The sequence below is a fragment of the Meleagris gallopavo genome, chromosome 10, assembly GCF_000146605.3.
Source record: "Meleagris gallopavo isolate NT-WF06-2002-E0010 breed Aviagen turkey brand Nicholas breeding stock chromosome 10, Turkey_5.1, whole genome shotgun sequence".
Classification (NCBI taxonomy): domain Eukaryota; kingdom Metazoa; phylum Chordata; class Aves; order Galliformes; family Phasianidae; genus Meleagris; species Meleagris gallopavo.
Window position 1 is genome coordinate 6,211,632 of NC_015020.2, and position 24,145 is coordinate 6,235,776.

The following is a 24,145-nucleotide window of genomic DNA, read 5'->3' on the forward strand; positions in this document are numbered from 1 at the left end:
AGTTCCCACCAATCTGCGAGTGTCAAATACATCACTGCTGTTAATCAAAATAAAGGTGGTGGGGTTTTTTTTATTATTGTTATTTTTGGTTTTTTGTTGTTGTGGGTTTTTTTCTTTTCTTTTTTTTTTTTTCTTCTTTAATGGAAAAAGAGACCTTTGATAAGATTTATGATACAAAAATGAACAGGTGGCCAAATGAGCCCCACTTCTATATTTCTTCCTTTAATATGAACTCTGGAGAAAGGGATGTATCTGAAACATGTTCGACGACAAGGCTCGTTTCAGAGAAAAACATACTCCAGGCAGTTCAGGAACAAATTGAAAGTAGATTACTTTTCTCCTGGAGTGGGTGCGCCTCTTTGTGGACTTCTTATTTTTCTCACAGATATTCTCCAAGCTTCTGGTCTTAGAATTCTCTCAGAGTGTTGTTCTATCAATGGCCTAACTCTAGTCTATTCCTTTATGTTAAACATCAGTTCCCAAAGATTAACTGATACCACGTCACGAGCAAAATTTGCAAGGTTTCTAGAGCAGGAAATTTTGGTAAAAGCCAAAAGGAGAACAGAGCCATTCAGCATTTCGGTTCTGTTTTATTTCAGACATCAAAAACTCATCTGCAATACCTCTTTACACACAATGGGTTTCCTTACTTGACTCAGACAAATCATTGGTAATTTAAAATAACATGAAAACTTAAGCAGATTCTCTGTTGGAAATACTTGACGCTGATCACTTTAAGGTAGAGAAACACTTAGCTGTGTGGTTGCGTGTTGAAAAACCGATTAAGAGTTCATAGCAAGAATGGGAGAATAACGGTAAAAGAACAGAAGCCCGGTTTCTAACTAACAGTGAGATTCAGATCTCAAAGTCTCACAACGTGATGTGTGATACATTTGCTGTTGACTGACAGTGGCTGATCCGGTGCACAAGTTTGAGCTCAGATTCATCCTGAGTCTAGCTGCTGGCAAATTCCCTCCCTCTCTTAGAACTATGAGACTTCCACTAGTCCTCTCCCTTTTTATTCTCCTTCCTCTTCCCTTTGTTTTGTCTGTGCTTTTCCCTTCTCTTTCCTCCCCTTTCCCCTTCCCTTGGCCCTTTCCTATCCCTTTTCCTTTCTCTCTCCCAGCCCTTTCACAATCCCTTCACCTTTTTGTCAATTTACCTTCCAGTTTTCCTTTTCCTTTCCCCTTCCCTTCCATTTCCATCCTCCGGAGTTCCTCCTTCAAGGTCCAAGTGCCACATTTTGTATAATGTAGAACTATTTTAGTTTATATTATTGGAAATAATATAATCCTAAATTTGGGTGCTTTGTTCAGAGACTGCTTGGTGTATGATAAGGTATAAACACTGGGAGAAGGTACATTATCTTCAGCTGTGGGGCAATTCAAGATAAAACAAATGGGAATATGGATACCCAGTTAGCTAGACAAACAATAACCGATAGCTTTCATCTCTGTGAAATCTGTCAGCTGCAGTAGGAACTTTGTCATCTTGCAGTAGTATAAATGGCCAGCGGAAAGACCACAGCCTTAAGCTGAAGGCACCATGCAAGTCCTTCTCCTCCTCGCAGCTGTAGGGCTTTGCTGGGCGCAGTATAACCCCAACACTCAGGCTGGGAGGACGTCTATCGTGCATCTCTTTGAATGGCGCTGGGCCGATATTGCTCTGGAGTGTGAACGCTATTTAGCTCCTTATGGGTTTGGAGGAGTTCAGGTATGTAGTTTCCTGTCCACACGCATTAAAATTGCTTTGCAGCATTTGCTTAACAATCCAAATAGCCAGAATTGCAGACAATGAGTTCCAAGTAACTTTCTCGTTCAAAGCAGGGATGGAGATCCTGCCAGCCTGGTACGAGTGTATGTTTAGCTGCAGATCGCCTGCAAGGGGGTTTACTTTTCTCTGATACGTTCGCTTACAAAGCTAAGTTTTTCTCTTCTACCGAGTCAAGCGCACAGACATACAGAGTTTCGGCAGTCCAAAGGATGTCACAAATCCAGGAAATCCATGATAACGAAGGAGAATTTCCTTGATACCAGTCTACAAGACTTACATCTTGCAGAGCTGAGCCGTTTCATGTAAATCACAGACTAATCTCAGCACTGAGCACACCTTATTGCACTTAAAACGTGAAATGAGAACTAATGATTTCTGACTGAGGTACGTCCTTTCACCCGCAGGTTTCTCCTCCAAATGAAAACATTGTCATTACTAATCCGAACCGGCCCTGGTGGGAAAGATACCAGCCCATCAGCTACAAGATCTGCAGTCGATCGGGCAATGAAAATGAATTCAGAGACATGGTGACCAGATGCAACAACGTTGGAGTAAGTGCCTTGAAAATATGTAACTGAGAAGGGCGGTTTCTGTGGAGCAAAGTTGCTGCTCCTATTCTCGAAGGAGGGTTAAAATGGAGAATAAAGGGAGACGGGTGAAAGGTCACGCTAACAGCGGTGCGGTAAAGCTGATGCTTCAACGGCATCACAACACAGGCTGAATCGCAATCGCTACTTTTCCAGGTTCGTATTTATGTGGATGCTGTTGTCAATCACATGTGCGGATCTATGGGTGGCACAGGCACCCACTCAACGTGCGGGAGCTATTTCAACACCGGGAGTAGAGATTTTCCCGCTGTGCCATATTCTGCCTGGGATTTCAATGATGGCAAATGTCAGACTGCAAGTGGGGACATCGAAAATTATGGGGACATATATCAGGTAACTTTTTGTGGCAGCATTTTGATAATTTTTCTTTTTAAAGACATGTTGTGTAAAGATTAGAGTAAAGCCAAAGAAATGAAGTAGTTTATCTCGGGTTGAACGCTTAGTCACCTTACTAGTGAATACAGCGGCGTACATCATAGGCTTATTTTCCGGAAATGCACCTGTGTTGCACAGTATTGTAAGCAGTTGGAAGTCATGAATCCTCCCCATGTTTCACGTGGGCATGTGAAGGAGTGTGTGTCTGAACCGACTGAACCCAAGCCTCTCGGCTTGGTCCAATCAACGAGCTCTTTCTTGCAGCTTGTGAAATCAGCTGCTCTTGTTAAGGGAGCCCAGGAAAATTGAGAGCTGTGCAGGATGCTACCCTGGTCGTGTCGGTCGGTCCGTTTGGACGTGGCGTGGGTGACGGTTCTTTGTCGAGGTTACAGCTCAGCGTTCATCCACGGTGCTGTGATACACAGTCCTGGTTCCCACCATCAGCCTTCACGACAACGAGAGGGGATATCCGCTGAGGGACATTTGTTTTTCAAGCAGACAGAGTGAAATGTGAAAATTCTTTTTTTGTTTCCTTTCTTTCTTTTCCTTATTACTCTTCTTCAATTCTATACTCTTTCTCCATTTTGATCTCTTTTTTTTCTTCCTTTTCCATGTTTAATTACCCAGGTCCGGGATTGTAAGTTGACCAGCCTTCTCGATCTGGCTCTGGAGAAGGACTATGTACGCTCGACAGTTGCAGCATACATGAATCACCTCATTGATATAGGTGTAGCAGGGTTCCGGATTGATGCTGCCAAGCATATGTGGCCTGGGGACATAAGGGCGTTTCTGGACAAATTGCACGATCTAAATACTCAGTGGTTTTCAGCAGGAACAAAACCCTTTATTTTCCAAGAGGTAATTTCTTTTTGCCCGTCTGTCTGCCGTGTATTGTGTTTTCTTTCTCTTTTATCATACTCCTTCTGAGGAACAGAAGCAATGACATGCGCTCGTTCTTAGAAACCAGGAAAGACTGAGCTTGTCAGTGCAGTGAGTCACAGACAACTGCCCTTCAGAACTGCAAGGCATCTTGAAATCTTCGTGCAGATTAGTCTAACTAGGAGATGGTATGCTGCAGTTTAGGACAACAGCAAAGCCCCACATTTCCACATGGTTTCATCACATATAATTATTCCAAATTTGGTTGATAGACCTGGCAGACATGAATGCGCTTGTCAATACATTTTTCTTGATTTCATCCCACAGATAACAGCGAGAGCTGTGCACTGCATTACTTATTGATTCTGTTTAAACACAAGTAACACTTTTTCCTATGCCAGGTAATTGACTTGGGAGGAGAGCCAATCACAGGCAGTCAGTACTTTGGAAATGGCCGAGTGACAGAGTTCAAGTACGGTGCAAAACTGGGGACGGTGATCCGCAAGTGGAACGGAGAGAAGATGGCCTACTTAAAGTAAGGGCGAGCGTCCCGCGACTGACGTAAGATAAGCTGGGCGCGTAACGTGAGGGGGTAGAATCAAGTCCTCGTGTTTTTCTCTAGGAACTGGGGAGAAGGCTGGGGCTTTGTGCCTTCTGACAGAGCCCTGGTCTTTGTGGATAACCACGACAACCAGCGCGGGCACGGGGCAGGCGGAGCTTCCATTCTTACCTTCTGGGATGCCAGGTGAGGAATGCCGGTGTCTGGATGATGGCGCTTACTGTTCTCTTTTTAGGTCTGTCGGCTCTTTGCCGTCGTTTCTCTTCCACGTTCCGTTATGTTTTTTGTCCGACAGGCTTTATAAAATGGCAGTCGGTTTCATGCTCGCTCATCCGTACGGCTTCACGCGGGTGATGTCAAGTTATCGTTGGCCGAGATATTTCGAGAATGGAGCGGTGAGTTTGTAGCGCTGAAGATTTCGGCGTGTCAAACGTAAACGATTTCTCTGGCCTGTGCCGGATCTGCCTGGTGGACTCTGGAAGCCGCATATATCTTCTCTCTCTGGATACTCTCTGTGCAGTAAGCACTTCCCAGTAAGCGCTTTGAAAAGTCTTTTTTCGTTTAAAGGATGTCAACGACTGGGTTGGTCCGCCCAGTAACTCGGACGGATCGACGAAGTCCGTGACAATCAATGCAGACACTACTTGCGGCAACGACTGGGTCTGTGAACATCGCTGGCGACAAATAAGGTGGGAGGAAAACGTAGGAAGAGCAGCGACTCTTGGGTCACGCGCCTCGTGGCCGTAGAAGTCCCGCAACTACAATGACAGCCCTTCCTCGCATTTTCAGGAACATGGTTGTCTTCCGTAACGTGGTAGACGGTCAGCCTTTCTCAAACTGGTGGGACAACGGGAGCAATCAAGTAGCTTTTGGTCGCGGCAACAGAGGCTTCATTGTCTTTAATAATGACGACTGGTGAGTGATCTCTGGGACAGCTACGTATGAGTTCGCAGTATAGAAACCGAGGCTGTGGGCAGGGTAATTGCCGGGGGTCTACGCATTAGCTGCTTAAGTTTGGGCGGTTATGGACAGAGAGGGTAGTTTCTCGCTTTCCTCATCCGGCCCTAGTCTATCCGGTCCGTGCCAACGCAACCGTAACGGACTGAATGATCCCAGTTAGGGGGTTATTTCTGTTTAACCACGTGCATCATGTTGTAGGAGCTATCTGTAGGCTTTGATGTTCTCCCTGTCCTTTCCGGCCAGCGACACCAACCGCTACAGCCCGAGCTAGATTCACGCGGTTGCGTTCTAGTTGTGAGGGGCTAAAAAGGGAGTTCAGAGAATCGCGGCCCTAAGACCGAGAAATCCCTTGAGCTGCGTCACCCTCGCGAGTAGCAGAATAGCATCGGGCTCGGCAGTCCTTTGCCTACTTTGAAATACCTCTTTTGAAAGCCATGCTTTAAGGTACGTACTTTTCGCATAGGTATATGAACGTCAATTTGCAAACGGGGCTGCCCGCCGGTACCTACTGCGATGTTATTTCCGGACAAAAGGAAGGCAGTGCGTGTACTGGAAAGCAGGTGTATGTTTCCTCGGATGGAATGGCCAATTTCCAGATTAGTAACAGTGATGAAGATCCATTTGTTGCAATTCACGTTGATGCCAAGTTATAACTTCTTTTGTTGTTTTTTTCTCTGCTGTTGCTCTGTATGTATATTGATCGTGCTGATTTTGATTCCCTGATTTTCAATAATGAATGATTCTCTGTATCCAGTGAATAATAAACTGCTTCCAAACTGAAATATAATGCCTTTTTCTGCTAAGGAATTACACTGCAGCATTATCACGTCATAACTGTTAGACTGATACATTCAAGCCCTCATGCAGCCTAGTGGATCAACATGGTGAGCTGTCTGCTGCAACGTTTCTCGTGCTTACGATTTGTCCTTTCTTTTGGACGACGCAAACGTATATCTCTGATCAGCGGTTGAATCTGGGCTATCTGTCATGGGAGTTGGTGACTTGATTCACACTCAGTTTATGCCCAACATTCACACCATTGTTCTCCGCAAACTACTGTTCATTCTAACTCTTCCAAATTTATATGTGAAGTGGGCTGCAAGCCTAAGAACAGATTACTCCTCATGACGTTGACTAGAGTGTAGCACATTCGTGTCTCTGTGCTGCATTTTCTCTGCTCTGTCTTGGATGTCCTCGCACCGAAAGCTTTTCCTGTTGTCCTTGGTGCATAAGGACAAATTGGTGTCATTTGCTCTTTGAAAAGAGCACTAAGAAAAACCAAGAAGCCGAAGTCTTCCTTTTCATTTTTATGGGCAGCTGATCTCTCTTTAACATTGCAAAGTTTAAAAAGTAGTAACAAAGGGCACTTTAAAATGACTGTATAACCTTCACAGCATTGGATCAGCAAAAAAAAATAAATAAATAACACACAACAAAAGTACCCAACCTGCTGAAACTGCACAATATCCAAAAGTTATCGTAATCAAAAGTGGCGTTGCAAATTCTGAATCCTGCAGCACACTTTGGTGAAGCTTATTCATTTTCTAGGAAGTGTACGTCGGAAATAGTGACTGTCAATTATTTGTTCAGTCACACATCTCATGACTAGGACAACAGTTTTCTTCCAAGCAAGTAACGCTAAGTCATTTGCTGTCTGTGTGGAAGTGGCTTAGTCAAAATCTTTCACAGCCTTCTCTATTGCTGTTGTTATCCTCTGCAGTAACCAGCACAATACCAGCGGTCCAGCAGCACCCGGAATGATGAACCAGTCTTTCAAAGGGGCGGGAGCACTCAGTGACCTGACCCCAAGGGCAAAAGACGAGTTTGCAATGGACCTGGTGATAGTGGCTGGAGCACAGACTGTTCTTGTTTCCTTGAAGTGTAGAAATGCCTCCGTGCTGCTCGAGGCTCAATCATTCCGTAATGTCTGGCAGAATTACTCAGACCGGGAATAGATATGGCTGGCCCCAGTGTTTCAACTGTGATGAAATGCCAAGATAAACGTGAGAGCGCAGCCCTCAACTTAAATCAGAGAGTTTTATGTAAACTTTAGAAGCCGTTGAAACTGTCGGAGCTTTCCTGCCCCTTTGAAAAGGATTGTCCGTGTCCTTCTGGACTTTAAAGCCATTGCAAGCTCTAACGACACTACTTATTGCATTAAATGGTTGAAACGTCACATATTGTCCTGAGGATTCTATAAATAAAAGGCAGTCAAAACCTGTCAGAATACACAGGTGGGTGTGTCACTGCCTGCTATCACTTCAGAATCCAAATTTTTGATATGACGGAGGGCAGTGTTTATTTTGTGTGATGTAAGGATAAGAAACTTAGGGCTGTATTCAGCGGTGAAATAAAGCGTTATACAAGTTGCTCCTTCGGTATAATACACAACTTCAGTCTGCTTAGGTAGAAACCTTTGAAACAACGTTAAAAGTAGATTCCAGCAATCACCTGAGGTTTCCGCCACCTGATGGGTCAACTATGTTTTTGTTTTCTTAAAGGCATAAACTGAAAGGGAACCAAACCACCCACAGATACAACGCGATAACGCTACGATCCAAAATACCGAGGGGTGAAAATCTTTGGTCTTCAATTCAGTTGGCATTTATTTTAAGGGCTACGGAGAATCACAAAACTGGCACAAACAGTATACACACACAGCAACGGCGGCAAAAAAAATCCGAGTGAAGTTATAACTCGGCATCGGTGTGAATTACAACAAATGGATCTTCATCACTGAGGTGATTCACGTACGCTGCTATTGTTGAGCGTACATAGTTGTTCTCCAGAGCCAGATAGAGGAGATTAAGGAAGCACCAGTCACTGACAGAGGAAATTTTATTATAGAAATCAAACAAAAAATGTTAGTGATATCTCGCTCCGTGCGTTTGTAAAACAACTGTCTCTCGGTGAGTATCCCCTCATCTCACCGTCATGAAGGCTGAAGATGAGAACCGGGCAGCGTGGTACACTGCACGGGCGTGACCTACATTCGGCCCTGCCCCACCTACCCCACGGTAGGCTGCGCGCCCGCCCCTGCTCTCTGCTGGTGCCGGCAGGGAATTTGGCTCTTCTCCGATCAGTTAATGGTTTCCATTTCATATTCGTGTCTCTTTGCACTTTTAGAAAGTCAGAAACACGAAGGGCATGGTGCTGTTGTTCGCTTACAAGATGAAGTACTACGACAGCGGAGCCACGATGACATTTGCTACATCTGAGGAGGCGTACCAGATTTCCTCTTTTGACAAACTCGATGGGATAGCAGCCGTGGAATCCAGGTGAGTGCAGTGAATGTCAGTAGGGTGGCAAGCAACGGTGAAAGCTCTCGCCTGTCTGGTGACATTTCCAGACCATGCAGAGCAGTGCACAAACTCAAGATTGATCTGAATTGCGACAACGCAGACAATGACAGTTTTCGGTCACAACAACCCCAGGCAAACCCGCAGGTTTGGGGAGGAGTGGCCAGAAAGCTGCCTGACAGAAAGGGACCTCGGTGCAGCGATAGACAGTCGGCTGAATATGAGCCAGCAGCGTGCCCAGGCGGCGAGGAAGGCCAGTGGCATCCTGGCTCGTACAGGGAACGGTGCGGTGAGCGGGACTAGAGAAGTCATCGTGCCCCTGTACTCGGCACTGGCGAGCCCTCACCTCGAGTACTGTGTTCAGCTTGGGGCACCTCAGTGCAGAAAGGACGTGGAACAGGTCCAAAGAAGAGCAGCAAGGCTCACAAAGGGCTTGGAGAACACGCCCTACGAGGAGCGACTGAAGGAACCGGGGCTGTTTAGTCTAGGGGAAGGGAGGCCGAGGGGAGACCTTATCGCTCTCTTCCAATGCCTGAAAAGTACTTACGTTGAGAGCGGGGTCAGTCTCTTCTCACCGGTGACAGATGATAGGACGAGGGGAAATGGCCTCAAGTTGCTCCAGGGGAAGTTTAGATCGGCTATGGGGAAAAACTTCTTTACAGAAAGGGTTGCGAAGCGCCGGCACAGGCTCCCCGGGGAGGCGGTTGAGACACCGTCCCCAGATGCGTTTTAGAACCATTTGGATGTGGTGCTCAGGGACGTGATTTAGCGGAGGGTCGTGAGGGTAGTACGGTTAGGTCGTGGTTGGACTCGATGATCTTTCAGGTTTTTTCCAAATTGAGCAATTATATGAATCTATGATTCTACGACTTTTCTGACCTATCCCCAAATTCAGAACGCACGGATGCTGCGAGTACTTGTTTACCTGAGATATGGTCGCTTGGTAAATAAACACTGTGCTCAGCCTTCATTTTGTCATAATGAAATTCTTCAGGTAGGTGATGCTCGTCTATTATTATTTCCTTAGAGGTGACTAAAGTTTTAAAATGTGTCTGGTTTGCCTCTCATAACGCTGACCGTTTGGCAGCGAGGTGTTCACGTGCCTTACTCGTAGCAGTGATTTTTTTCCGGGATTAAAATCTGAGCAGCTTCGCTCAGGGTTTTGCACCAGAGATCATTTTGCTGGTTACGGCAATGTGTTTTTACGCATTATTACAAGATCGCTGCCCAATGTGATTAAAAACAGCCTGCCAAAGCTCCCAGCAGAAGCTGTGTCGAAGACGTGGCCCTTGCCTTATAGTCAATGCAGGAGAGCCAGCCGACATCAAACGCATCCTGAAGTTTTTGCCAACGTTTTCACTTCCTGTTGCGATATTATCGAGCAGAATTCACGCCGATGCCGCGCTGGCCTTGAGGAAAACAGCCAGAAAAGACCTTGCGAAGGTAACCGACATTATTGCATCAGCGGTTGCCTTCCAGGGTGCGATTTGGGCTGCCTTAGCTATGCGGGGATAATAAAGCCATCGGGTGACAGTAGAAACTCCGGGCAGATTTTACGGTAACCGGTTTTCCTCTTTCCCATGTTGCAAATCCCTGACATTACCCCATCCTCGTTGACATTCCAGCGAGGGGGTCGCTTCAGTCACCTTAATACTCCGCCTGTTGCTAACGGGTCTTTCTTCCAGCCCTGTTCATTACGCGTCCAGCAATTTCTTCATTTTCAGCGACGGGCTCCACGGTCAATCCTTTGTTTGGGGTTTTGTTCACCGTTCATTGCAGATCAGACATGCACGGTTTAGAAAACACTTCTTCCTGAGGAAATTTGAGGTATCCACAGGCCGTACCTTCCTTCTCAAGGTAAGGGAGATCACTCTCCAAACGTTTATGGACAGCACGCTTGCTCCTTACGTGCGCGCGATGACTTGCATTGTCTTCTTTGAAACAAAGCCTTCTCTTCCTATCGTGGCAGCCAGGGCCAGCTCGCTGCTGATGGAGACCAGCTAACAAGCGGCTAGTTTCACGTATACACACGCGAAGGCTTTGGGCACTAGGCAGGATCTCACAGCTCCACACTCTGTAAGTGGAAGAGATACAATTTGTAGCTGCAAACGGAGTGACACATTTTGCTGTGTTTTCTAAGAATTTGGTCACGGTTCACTATCTTCATATGATTTTAACTCCTTATTATTCACATCTGCTGCTTGAAACATTTCCATCAAACTTCTGAGCCCCAGACTTGACGGGTTGAGGGCAGACTACGTTCTCTTTCGGAGCACGGTTGACAGAGTCCCTTGGGAGCTAGTTCTGGAGGGCGTGGGTCCCAGGAAGGCTGGGAATACTGTAACGAAGAAATTTTAAGGGCGCAGAAGCTGACCGTCCCGAAGTCACACAAGATGAACCGACAGGGAAGGAGACCGATCTGTCTGAACGGAGGCCTTTGGCTGGAACTCAGGAAAAGAGAAAAGTTTGCAGTCTTCAGAAGAGGAGGCGAGCAACTTAGGAGGATTACAAATACGCGGTGAAGCTGTGCGGGGAGAAAATTAGAACGGCGTCGACGGCATACGGGCCGGCTCCACCCGGTTCCGTGACTGGATGGAGCAGGGGCAACCACAGACTCACGCCTCAGGGAAGTGGGAATGGGAAAAGGGGAAAAGAAGAGGCAGGGAGATGGGCCTAAGAACAGAACGGTGACGACAATCTGAGACTTATATATTCACCGTCAGGAACGTATGAAACTTTTCGCCTTTTTATTGAAAGAAGTAACGAATAAGTAACAACAAATCGCTCATAAAAATGCAAATGCGTCACGGAAGGCCTGAACAGCCAGTTCCCTTGTATTCACCGCAGCTTTCGGCAGCTGTAAATCGCACGGTAAGTGTAGGCATAGCAGTTTAAGAGGAACCCAACGGCAACTTCGTCGAGCCTCTCGGTCAGATTCCGCAGCCCAGGATCTCCGTCCTTCAAACGGACACAACCGTTCACAGACGGTAGGTGCCAAAAGTGAGGGACGCTTTACGTAAATAATTGATGCGTAAGCCTCATAGTTGTACGAGCTAAGAACCGATTGGTGTCGTTTAGAAATACATATGAACTAGATAGCTTTTGGAGAAAAGCAGTAGGAACACGTTCTTGCTAGCTGTTCTCAAAACTGCTTTTACGAGGGAGGCTCTTTCTTTGTAATTGTTTTTCTTTCCTTCGCCAAGCTGGAAATGTTGCGAGAAAGCGCTTGTCTTAATCGTTTAGAACCGTGGCCTACAACGGCTTGCGAAACAAGCTCTTTGCAATTTAGGTCATCCTCCGGGAAACCATCTAGTGCGTAGGATGTACGGTACGAACATTCACAGTTTGACAATTACAAAAAATAGAATTGAGCACAGGCCAACTGTCAGAATTTGAAATGAGGAATGGAACTGCTATCTGAGGTGAATGTCACCGCTGAAGTCTTGTAGTGCCTGTGTCCACGATTAGAAATAATTAAAATCTTACAGAAGGTCATCGTACTGATTTGTAGGACACGGGAACGTATCCCAGAGCAACGCCGCACAGAACTGTTCGCAAAGTTCCGCTTCAAATTTCACCAGCGTGCAATTTTCCGGCGTGTATCAGTAGCCCATTTGGCCAGCGGTCACGTTGCCGCTCCCGTATTTCTACCGTCGTCTTTAGTCACGTTTTTTCTGAGATGAAAATGTTTTACCTGTTTATCAAACGTTTTATTTATTCGTTTGTTTGTGTGTTTGTTTCTTTGGAGGAGGAGTGAGGGGAAGCAGAGCGCAGGAAGAGCGTGGCGGGGGGGGAGGGGGGAGCTCTCGAAACCGTCAGGGCCGGATACGTTCCCGGAAGCGTGATCGTCTGTCATTCCATTCGATTCAAACGCAAAGCGATCCGTTTGAATCAGGTACAGTTATTTAACTTGTCAGCGAACTCAACAACGAGGCGAGAAGGAGAAGCGCGTAACAAACTGTAATCTGAAGTGTACTTGAAGTCCGTAATTCAGATCCGGAGCCCACGTGTCGAACCGTCAGGGCACTCGGCCAGCCCTAACGAGCCCCAGCCGCGCTAACGAGCCCCAGGTGCCGCGCGCAGCCGCGCCTCGTCGGGAGCTCGGGGCGGGGCCCGCCACAAACCCTCTTAAGCTCCACCAGACGCCGACGGGAGCCACCAGCGAGTTCTCGGAGTTCCTCGGCTGCGGAGCTGGAGCCGGTTCTGTGTCTTTATCCGGGTGTAGCGCCGCCGGGGCTGAGAAGGTACGTGGGTACGTGAGGGGCTGCTTTGAAATGAAGCTTTGTTAACGTAACGTTCTCTGTCGCTTTGTTTCAGGCTGTAGCGAGACGGCGCGCAGTAAAGATCAGCCCGACCCGGTGAGCGCTCGGCGGGGAGTCGCGAGGGACGTCCGAGCCTCTGATGTGTTGTGTTTGTGTTTTTTTTGTTTGTTTTTTGTCTCGGTGTAGGGCTGCTGTCGGGCTCTTCGGAGCCGGAGTACCGTCACCGCCCAGCTTCCATCGCATTTTCGGAAAGGGCCGCCGCAGGGCCGACTCTCGATTCCACGAGTCCCGACGCAGCCCTGCGGGGCTTTCAGCATCCCGGGGTTTTTCGGCGGGCGCTTCGGTTCCTCCCGCCGTCGTCTGAGGGAGCGAGCGGGACCGTATCGCTTTAGCCTGCGTGCTGCTGGGCGTGAGAAGTGACACGAAGGGTTGTTAAGACTTAAGTTTATCTTACTGCAGGCGGAGCGAGGACCGCGACGGAGCGTCTCGTCGGCCCCAACCTGGGTTCCGCAGGTAAGCGTTCTGGGCTGGGAGTTCGCGTAAGGCCGCCGCTCGGCATGTCAGCGTCTTTAGGGTCGGCACGGGGCCGTCGCCGGGCTCTTACGCAGCTTTTTAGAAAAGCGGGCACGGGGCCGCCGCCCAGCTCCCCGATATCGAGCCAGTAGGACGGGACCGCGTGTCTCCTCTCTCCTTTCTTGCAGTTATGGAACTTCGGGAAGACCGTGTCGTTCCTGTCGTGGAGACGTGACTGTAATGCTGTTGCGGGTGGCGGTGTCGTTTTAGCGAAGACGGACCGGCACGGCGACGGAGTCGCGGTTAACGCGAGAGAATCGAACGGACCCAGTTCTGCCCGGGGACGAACGGAGAGTGGGGTGCTCGGCGGCGAGTAAAGGCGTTACTTATAGACGAGGATGAGGAAGCCGGTAAGGCCTTTACGCAGCTGGAATTAGCCTCATCGCTGCGTACACACTTGGTCTCATGATAGAGCTGGGGGGGGGAGGGGAAGAACCGTATTGAGCAGTACAGGTTAGGAACCGGCGTGCTGGGAGCCACGTTCGAGAGGGATTCGGCCGTCCCGGCAACGCGTCCTCCAGGCCGACGAGGCCGGCGTTATCCCGGGGCGCGTTACAACGAGCGCGGCCGTCGGGGCGAGGGGTGAGATTCTCTTTTCAGATCACCTCCGGTGAGGCCGCTTCTGCTTAACTGCTCAGCAGCTCGATAGCTACGGTAAGTTTGCGGGGTAAGCAAGATGGGGATTGTGAGCGTCTCCTGTCTGAGGAACGGAAGATGGGAATGTCACTACTGCAGTTTGTAGGTATCTGAAGTGCAGTAGTGTAGTCAGTGGGGATGGGCTCGTTTGGATAGTATGGGAGGTACTCAGCAGCAGCAGAGAGGGGTGCGATGTTCTGAGAATTGAATGCAAGAAGTTGTAGGCAGGCAGTATCAAGAATGAATAACTTCCCTGTAAGAGGGATAGTATTTGCTGTTGAGTGTCCTTTTTGGGGCAATTTGGGTTGCGTCTGGATTCTTTCCTGGGTTATGTGCTTGCAGGTAAGCTACTTTAGGAAAGGAGTGGGACTTTTGTTTCTGTACAGCTTTGGAATTTTCTTTTCCCTGCAGAATGAGGCTTGCGTTGGAGTCTTCAGTGGTGATCAGCAGTCTGAATACAAGAGCAATTTCCTAGGTGGTGGGATGAAGGTGAGTGATGAGGCTCAGGCTGTGCTTGAGGGCTGGTGACCCTGCAGAGCTCTTCCTGCAGGTTCAGGGCCAGAGTGAGGGTTCTGGTGCCTTTTTTTTTTCCTGACAGGTGCTGTTCCTGGGATGGGGTAAGCAGCTAGGACTGGGTGCCAGCATGGGGGCTGCCTGGATACTTCCTGGAAGTGAGGCTTTACTGTGGTTTCATTTCAGTCCTGAAGAGTAGAACTGATGGAGTGAGAGGTAAGAAGTAGTGTCTGTGGTGGGGCTCTGGCAGCCCTTCAGTGTGGTGCTTTGGGTTCCTGGTGCTATGTTTTCTGCCTTGTTGGTCCAATGGTTCAGATATGTTCTTTTCCCTCAGGTTGTTTGGCTTCTTTTCTGAGAAGCTGGTGACCATCCTGAGTTTTGAGCTGAGGTCTTAGGAAGGCTGTAGAAGAGGAGGTGGTGAAGGTGACCTGAGAGGTAAGCATTCAGTTGGCTGATCTTGGAATCCCCTCAGGATTGTTTTGTGTTCCCTGGAGTGTTTGTGTGTAGGAGCTCCTTTTGATTTTTGTTATCTGTGGTGGCTTAGTTTATTTGTCTTTGGGTACTTTGGTTGTGGTGGAAGTTGGAGGGTTATAGAATGTTGTTTGTGTCAGGTGGTGGTGAGATGGCTCTGGTAGGTTATTTGTGTGGAGGTGTGTATTGGTGGGGCAGGGGGTTGGCTTTTGATTTTTTTTTGGGTGCTAGAGACTGAGATTTGCACTATCTCGAAGAGATTATTTTTTTTGGGTGGTGGGTTGGGTGCACTGGTTGGCATTGGAAATTTTTTTTGAGAGCAGGCCTGCTGGGCTGTGGGAGGAGCCCCGCCTGGCGATGGGGGCTCCCCTGAGTGGGGGTGTGGGGGGAGCCCCGCCTGGCGATGGGGGCTCCCCTGAGTGGGGGTGTGGGGGGGAGCCCTGCCTGGCGATGGGGGCTCCCCTGAGTGGGGGTGTGGGGGATACCATACCTGGGTGCTGGATTGGTTCCTGTGTGATGAGCTTTCTTCTATGCTGGAAGCAAGTTCCTCCTGGCCTTGCGTTCTGCCTGAAGGTGAAGTTCTACTGACTTCATCTCTGGTAAAGCCTTCTTGAATGAGGTCTTGGTCTGGGACTTAAATCACTCTGTGTAGTCACTTAATGTGCTCTAGGGGACACGGGGGATTGCCCTTTTGAAGGGGCTTGGGTAAGCAGCTGGAGATAAACATTCCTGTGGTGAGTGTCCATCCAAGTATGTGTCCTGTGTATGCTAGGGCTGTTTCAGGGTATCAGCAACCTCAACAGACTCGGATGGTTAAAAAGGATTAAGTTGGTGCTCTAGTGCCTATTTTGCAAGCTACTGCTAGATAAAAAGAAGTTCTAATGGAAAACTAAAAAATAGAAATGCTTAGCGATCCTTTCCTGAGAGACCTAGAATGAAGCCAAAGCAGTCTTTACTTTCATAGAAACGTAGACAATTCTCTCCTTGTGGGGATAAGATTTTACTTTACTTTACACATACTTAAGACAGCACCTCAAACAATGCACTGAATTGGTGGGCAGACAACTTGGCCAATTTCACCATTTAAAACTAAACTAGGAAAAAATGAGGTCTCAGAGGAGGCATTTCTCTTACTTTCTTTACCTTTTTAACTTAAGCAAAACTGTGTAGGAGGACTCTAGCTAACTCAGTTCTCCTTTCCAGGTATGCCCCAAAAATTCTAGTTGCAACTCTGCTTGCTATTGTGTGGTGGGAAGCAGGTGCCAACGCATCGATTTTTTTACTGAAGAATTATCAACTTGCTGCAGTTTTTTTGAAAAGACTGTATTAATGACATAAATACTCTTACATGTAGCAATGAGTATGCTTAAAAATACCTGTACTAAAATGGAACGATGAAGCGTTTAGAGTGGAGTAGGTACCTGTTTGTCTTCAACTTTACCTAGAACAAAGGAAATCCTCATTTACTGCAAACAGAGGGATGTACTGGCTACTTCTGCCCTCTGGCCTTGTTCCCTTGGCTGCTGACATTAGCTTACTTATCTCAGTAAACTAGAGTGAGGAGAAGAATTCCCACTTCTGTAATCAGCTCTTTTGTGTTGTATGTTCTGTAAGATATTTAATAAGCCTTGCTTAAAGAAAGAAGTAGTTTTGTAGTAGATAATTAGTAGAAATATAACTAAACAGACCTGCTTTATTCACCAACTGCAAATGCTGTGTTTCTAGTGTGTGTGTCATTAAAGCTGAATTTCTGGATAGCAGCATCTCTTCTACTCAATAAAGCTTCTCCAGCTTGAAGGCAAGCGTGCTATCCTGAGAGCAGAGCAGCATTGGCTGTCTCAAAAAACAATTCTGGTTTCATTCAAGTATAGTTCGCTGCAATTTATGTCTGGTTTCAAGTTATCTAGCCAGAAGTAGTGCTTCTCAGTGGAAGCCTTTGTGTCCAGTCTTTGCAACTAAGTTAGTTCCTGTGAACCTTTATCCTAAAGCGAGACCAAACAGTAACACAAAGAAACAAAATGAATGCTGTTCTGCGTTTTCCTTTCCAACAAAGGAAATGGAACAGCACTTAGATTCTGCCTTTGCATTGTAATTTGCATGAGTAAGTGCATTTTTTTCATCAGTGAATAGAAGGATGACCTTTTTTAAATAGGTTTAACATTTATGACAAATCAGAAATAAGAGTACGAGTCCTGAATTTATGTGAGCCTGGTGACAATGAACAACAGCTGATGTGAGCTTTCACAAATGTCTTACCTTTGTGGTTTCTTTGATACTGAGTACTGACCTCTCATCACCCAGCACGTGAGGCACAGCTAGCTTTACCCTTCTCCAAATATCATACTCGGTGGTAGTGATGTGCAAAATAGTCTCGCTTCTGCATCAAATTCAATTAATGAGCTGAGAAGATAAATCCTTCCCTGAAGTCTACACCATGTATGCAAGTAACAGCAGTGTTTTCTATGTAAAAAGAAATAAAAATCAAGTGTAAAAGAGTAAGAGTAGGCTTTTTCACACTTACTTATCGGCTTGAGCGGTTCTCAGATTCTTTCTTACTTGACAGAAGAGAAAGCAGTGTAAGGAAAGAATGACAGCTTCTGAGGTGGAGATGCGGTCACAGATGTCACACAGCTTAGAGTGGAAGCCATTTAAAATACCTAGATGTGCCGGTCTCAAGGAAGTCAGGCGTAGCTGCTTGCTGGAGAGAAACAGACTGGCTAATCCTTCTAAATGCATTTCTCGAGAGACAAGCTCCCACCAACTTTACAAGCCTAGCTACCAAGCCTAATAATGTGTCAAGTGACTTCCACGGAAGAAAAATAAGCTCGCTTGTCGGTACTGCTGGGGAAGACAGCTCTGGAGTTAGCCAGGTTGCTGGCCTTTTTTACTGTTCTGTTTTTAACAAAAGCCTGATTAAAATAAGGTCATCAGACAGAAAAGCGCATACCTAAAGTCACTGCTTGGCACACTGAACCCTCTTCTCTTACTTATGGTGAGATAGGAGGTCACCTCATAGGTTTTATTTAGAAAAGCTGCAGGAAGAAGTTGCTTGATTCTAAGTTAAGTTGGTGCAATTACCAACCTCATAAATGACATTTGCCTTATCCTTAAGAACTAACTAGCTGCCATCTCACAAAGCTGATTTCCAGATGTAAATTTGCAGTGGCAATTGTTCTCCCTTCCAATTTGTATTGTGTATTTTACTTACTTACAACAAAAAATGCCTAGGAAAATTCCTTTTTGTCGACCCAAATCAGTAATTCCATAATACGTTCCTTTCTAGGAAAACTCTTAGTCTTAATTACCCCTCAGAGAATTCATGCCATTATGAAGACTCACCTGCAGCCACAGTCAAGAATTTCAGATGTTTTCAGGTATTTCCCCTATCTATCTGATGGATTGGCTACGACTGACGTTCTCCTAGGAAATTCTCAAAAACCATGCACTCAGATAAGGATTCAACATCATTGTTCTATCGTCATGCTATCATCTGATTTATTTTTTTTCCTATACTCTGCAAAGCAAAGCATTTATCAGCTTCTTCAGGCACTATTTATTTCCTTACAGGAAAAAAGGAACATTCTACCTTTTACAATGAGAAGAATTTCAACAGAAATAATCATTTGGAAACAGAAACCTCTAAATGTAACAGAGCACAAACTCTAATGTCTAGCAGCTAAGGGATTAACCACCAAAGAGAAGTTTCAGCTCCTTACTCTCCCAAAAACTTCTGCAGGATAGTTGAGCTCTTAGGTTATTAAAGTGCTTAGCTTTTCCGTGCGGTGCAAAAGAGCCCTCAGCTTGCCAATATTTTTCTTCCTCCTCAGACCACTAAAATTGTGATTCCACACCTATATCCTAGATGGTCAGAACTTACCATCATATTCACCGCATCCTCTCCACGGGCCCCAGTCAACTTTATGAATGGCCAACTGACCAACTAGGAAATGATGGAAGCTACAAATCAAATCCAACAAGACAAAGATTAAAAAATGAGGCTGTTTCAGTGATGTGCAGGAACTAATGTAATGTACTTACTCTCTGTGTTTCAGAAGCAAAGCCTTGCGTCCGTTCTCAACTTTTGCAAGACGGGGGGAAAAAAAAAATTAGCATTTTAACCACGGCCTTCCTGATCACGCTGCATTACTGCATTGGCCAATTTCTTCTACAAGCTACAGACAGATCTACATTCTCCCTGTCTAGAAGACTACCTCATCCAACCTGCAAGAAACTATGAGAAATTTCAGTCAAGTGGCAAAAGAGAACCATTTGGAGAACGATTCTTAGGCTTCTAGTTGTCTTTAGCCGTAAAGAGGTACATATGGCATCCCACAAAAGCACAGACCGTGTAGAAATTGGGCGTCTCCACAGAGGGATCAGGTACTACTGCACTTCTTATCTGTCAAGACCTGACAGTGAATAAAACGGGTTCTCTGTAAGGTACTTCTCTCTGAGCAATTCTTTCTGAACAGCATGTAGAATCGTCAACACAATAAACAACCAAAAAATCCTTAGGTAGAAAATTATTTCCATTTTTAAAAGCCCCATTGTTATGAAATCTGCTGAAAATAAACAGATCAAACGCTCTCTTTTTCTGTTTTTTTTTCCCTCAACACCAAGAAGGAACAAAGACAGCCAAGCAGTGGTATTTTGGACAGGTTCTAATTCCGTAACACTTAGTTTGTTTCACAGCTTTCAGTTAACTCAGACAAAGGAGGCTAATTATGAAATTACTATATAAACTACTACAGCTGGGAGAGCAAAATTCCCTCCCACTGTAACAGAACAGAAAGTCTAAGACCACTTGAAGACTCTGAACATGTACAAGTCTATGGGGCCTGATAACCTCTGGTCCTGAGGGCACTGCCTGATGTGAATGCAGCGCCACTCTCCACGGTAACTGGTAAGTCACAGCTGTCAAGCAAGCCCCCCGTGACTGGAAGAACGTCACAGCGAAATGATGCTGAGCTGTAACCTTCATAAAGAACTGTCAATCCATGCCACGTCCAGACGGACCGACCGACATAACCAGGGTAGCATCCTGCACAGCTCTCAATTTTCCTGGGCTCCCTTAACAAGAGCAGCTGATTTCACAAGCTGCAAGAAAGAGCCCATTGGCAAAACTGAGAGGCTTGGGCTTGGGCTCAGTCAGTTCAGACGCACACTCCTTCACATGCCCACGTGAAACACAGGTAGGGTTTGTGACTTCTCGGTGCCTACAAAACTGAGCGGCACAGGTGCATTTCCGAAAGATAAGCTAATGATGTACATCATAAGTATTCACTGGTTAGCTGACTAAGCAACCAACCCAAGACAAACTACCTCCTTTCTTTGGCTTTACTCTACGCAACAAGATATAAACAAGAAAAAATATCAAAATCTAAATCAACAAAAGTTACCTGATACATGTCTCCATAATTTTCGATGTCTCCACTTGCAGTCTGACATTTGCCGTCATTGAAATCCCAGGCAGAATATGGCACAGCGGGAAAATCTCTACTCCCGGTGTTGAAATAGCTCCCGCACGTTGAGTGGGTGCCTGTGCCACCCATAGATCCGCACATGTGATTGACAACAGCATCCACATAAATACGAACCTGGAAAAGTAGCGATTGCGATTCAGCCTGTGTTGTGATGCTGAAGCATCAGCTTTACCGCACCGCTGTTAGCGTGACCTTTCACCCGTCTCCCTTTATTCTCCATTTTAACCCTCCTTCGAGAATGAGAGCACCAACTTTGCTCTACAAAAACCGCCCTTCTCAGCGTATCGGTTACACATTTTCAAGGCACTTACTCCAACGTCGTTGCATCTGGTCACCATGTCTCTGAATTCATTTTCATTGCCCGATCGACTGCAGATCTTGTAGCTGATGGGCTGGTATCTTTCCCATCAGGGCCGGTTTGGATTAGCAATGACAATCTTTCTACTTTGAGGAGAAACCTGCGGGTGAAAGGACGTACCTCAGTCAGGAATCGGTAGTTCTCATTTCACATTTTAAGTGCAATAAGGTGTGCTCAGTGCTGAGATTAGTCTGTGATTTCCATGAGACGGGCTTCGTGCCAAACCCATTCTCTCCCTCCTGCAGTACAAGCTTAGGTCTGCAAGATACCCATCTTGTAGACTGGCAAAAAAATTGTCTTTTGTTGCCGTGAGCTGCCTGGACCACTGTCCAAGGACACATGTACAGGAGAGCTGAAGCCACGTTAATTATTTTTGTCTGGAATAGCGACATCCTTTGGGCAGCTTATGTCTGTGTACTCAACTCAGCAAAAGGTAAAACACAGCATTATACGTGACGCATGACAGAGAAAAGTAAGCTCCCTTGCAGGTGATGTGCAGCTAAACATATACACTCATACCAGGCTGGCAGGATCTCCAGATCTGCCTGACACAACTTAGCACTTCTATCCACGCTTTCGACAAGGAAGTTACTTGGAGCTCACTGTCAGCAGTTATGGCTGTTTTGCTTGTTAACAAAATGCTGCAAAGCAGTTTTATTTCCTGTGGGCAGGAAACTACATACCTGAACTCCACCAAACCCAATAGAGCTACATCGTGTTCACACTCCAGCGCAACATCGGCCCAGCGCCATCCAAAGAGATGCACGATAGACTCCTCCCAGCCTGAGCGTCAGAGCCGTACTGTGCCCAGCAAAGCCCTACAGCTGCAAGGAGGAGGACGACTCACACGGTGCTGCCAGCTTAAGGCTGTGGTCTTTCCGCTGGCCATTTATACTCCTGCAAGATGACAAATTTTCTACTGCAGCCGACAGATTTAACAGAGTTCAGTTATTGTTTGTCTAGCTAGCTAGATATCCATATCCCCATTTATTTTATCCTGAATTGCCCTGCAGCTGAAGATAAAATACCTTCTCCCAATGCTTATACCTTATCATATACCAAGCAGTCTCTGAGCAGCACTCTCAAATTTGGGATTATATTTTTTGCTGTCACGTAAACAAAGACTTTATGAAAATTTGACCTCTGGAAGGTGAAAGGAAATAAAGATAAGCTCAAAGCCATGTATGAGTTCAATCCTCTTTTTCATTATTAGAGGTATTACACAACACCTCATAAGTCTATAAAAGCTGAATCTCACCACTAAGTATAAATCTACACGCTTTCTTTTCATTATTATTTTTAATAGAATGTTTATCACTGTCCTTTTATTTCCAAAAACTTATGTTCAAGGACAAAATTCAGAAGCTAGTCCAATTTGTTCATCTGCTCATTTTCCTATCATAGACCCAATTTGCCAATACAAAAAAAATATATATATTCTCTATTTTGACTAACAGCAAATTCAGGAGATTTTAAGCACTGGGATGAAAACACATTCATGTGAAACCATTGAGTACTGAGTTTCCAGGCACTGAGTTTCCTAAAATGCTCTTCACTGAAAACCACTCCGCTCCATACAAATCCTAGATATTACCGATACTAATCAATCATATTGAATGTTAACTTCTTGACAACATTAGATAAATATTTCCACTCCTCAGCAATACAGAATCGACAGTAACCAACCATCGCTTTGACACCCTCATTTGCTCAACAGTTCTTACAAGTGTAATACACCGAGATGTTGGTTGGTGCAATATGTGAGGGGGTCATGTTAGGAATGGTTTCTGCACGCTTGTTCCAACTGTGCTTTCACACAGACATATATAACATCACAGATACTTTACCTACCGACAGTTGTAGCGGTTCTGCTTCCACTTACTTCTCTCACGCTTTGCTTCCGTAACTTGTTGGTTAAGAACAAGTTGATCCGCTTTGCTTCCATAACTTGCTGCTTAAGAACAAGTTGATGCGGCTTCACTATTGAACAGGACACTCCTAAAATCTGAGCTCCACAGCAATCGTTTCATTTTTAAGAACAGCACATCTTTTCTCTCGAAAACAGTGCAAAGCCTTAAGATTCCTTTATTAACAAAGGGCAGGTTAAAAATCAGTCTATGGTATTTGCAATATTGCAGCTGATCAGCAGGAAAAAAAACCTCTAACAAAGACATTTCATTTCTTCACACTGCTGAAACTGCAGAAGATACCAAACATTCTCTTATCAAAAGCAGGGAGACAAGGACTGAGTACTGGAGGATGCTTAGCTGAAGTTAATCATTTGCTAGAAAATGGACTTTGGAGACTGTGAACCTATGCCTTTCGGTTCAATTGCTTAGCTAACAAGACTAAGACAACTGCTTTCCTCTGAGGAAGATACACTACGTCATCTGCTGGACGTGCAGGCGTGGCTTGACCAAAATCTATCCTCCAGCATTCTTACCGCATCGTCTTAGCACTCACTGCCAACGTCACATTACGCAACGCTTCCGGCTGACTACAGCAAAGTGCCTGCTCCACAGTATATATCAGTCTTGGAAATACAATGTTCTAAATTCAACATGTACTTGGATTCTTTTCCTCCTATTCCTTCTTTACTCTTCTGATTCTGTGATTTCAGAAAAACACTGCCGTATTGACTTAAAACCTACCGATGGTTTTGCCACTAGTAATGATGCGATAATGCTACGATCCAAATTACTGAGGGGTGACAATCTTTGGTCTTCATTTCCATTGATGTTTATTTTCAAGGGCTACAGAGAATCACTCAACGTCGGGGAAACAAGCCTGGCACAAACACCATACGTACACAGCAACAGTGTCGCAAGTTAACAACGCAAACAGGGTTCTCGTGCAAGGAAGATTCTCTTTTATTTTCCTAAGCAAGCCTTTTATATTCCAACATGCACATTCAGTACATTTCCACTAACAATCCATTGGCTAGAAAGCAAGTTCCACAACAAGTCTTCATAACAGCACACAGCTTATCTTATGCCTAGCTACAAAACACCCCTGTTTACTCTGTCCATCTCTCTTTCCCAGCACCTTATTACCAGCAAGTTGACATTACACAAGGTCGAGACAACCTCTTCTTCTTCCACACAACAGCAAAGAAAAACAACAAAAGAAGTTATAACTTGGCATCAACGTGAATTGCAACAAATGGATCTTCATCACTGTTACTAATCTGGAAATTGGCCATTCCATCTGAGGAAACATACACCTGCTTTCCAGTACACGCACTGCCTTCCTTTTGTCCGGAAATAACATCGCAGTAGGTACCAGCGGGCAGCCCCGTTTGCAAATTGACGTTCATATACCTACGCGAAAAGTACGTACCTTAAAGCATGGCTTTCACAGAATCACAGAATCACAGAATTGTAGGGGTTGGAAGGG

At 45.8% G+C, this 24,145-nt stretch overlaps 1 protein-coding gene and 1 long non-coding RNA gene across 12 annotated transcripts; both read left to right on the forward strand.

The window, feature by feature from the left end:
• The first annotated feature begins 1,522 nt into the window (after positions 1–1,522).
• LOC100548295 (pancreatic alpha-amylase) lies at positions 1,523–5,936 on the forward strand. Its single transcript, XM_010715643.2, has 10 exons — positions 1,523–1,713; positions 2,178–2,324; positions 2,517–2,714; positions 3,384–3,614; positions 4,037–4,170; positions 4,258–4,380; positions 4,490–4,589; positions 4,762–4,883; positions 4,984–5,109; positions 5,618–5,936. The coding sequence occupies exons 1-10, from the start codon at positions 1,546–1,548 to the stop codon at positions 5,805–5,807; spliced, it is 1,539 nt and encodes a 512-aa protein (XP_010713945.1). The 5' UTR covers positions 1,523–1,545; the 3' UTR covers positions 5,808–5,936.
• Positions 5,937–11,832: 5,896 nt separating this feature from the next.
• On the forward strand, positions 11,833–19,494 carry LOC116216970. Of its 11 annotated transcripts, none has more exons than XR_004160740.1 (5): positions 11,833–14,413; positions 14,523–14,541; positions 14,624–14,653; positions 14,772–14,872; positions 16,112–16,423. It is a non-coding gene; the product is annotated as an uncharacterized LOC116216970 (long non-coding RNA). The 11 variants fall into 11 exon arrangements; XR_004160739.1 differs by having other exon boundaries at positions 11,833–13,638; positions 13,889–13,942; positions 14,336–14,653; positions 16,112–16,421; XR_004160736.1 differs by having other exon boundaries at positions 11,833–13,942; positions 14,336–14,413; positions 14,523–14,653; positions 16,112–16,419.
• The last annotated feature ends 4,651 nt before the right edge of the window (positions 19,495–24,145 follow it).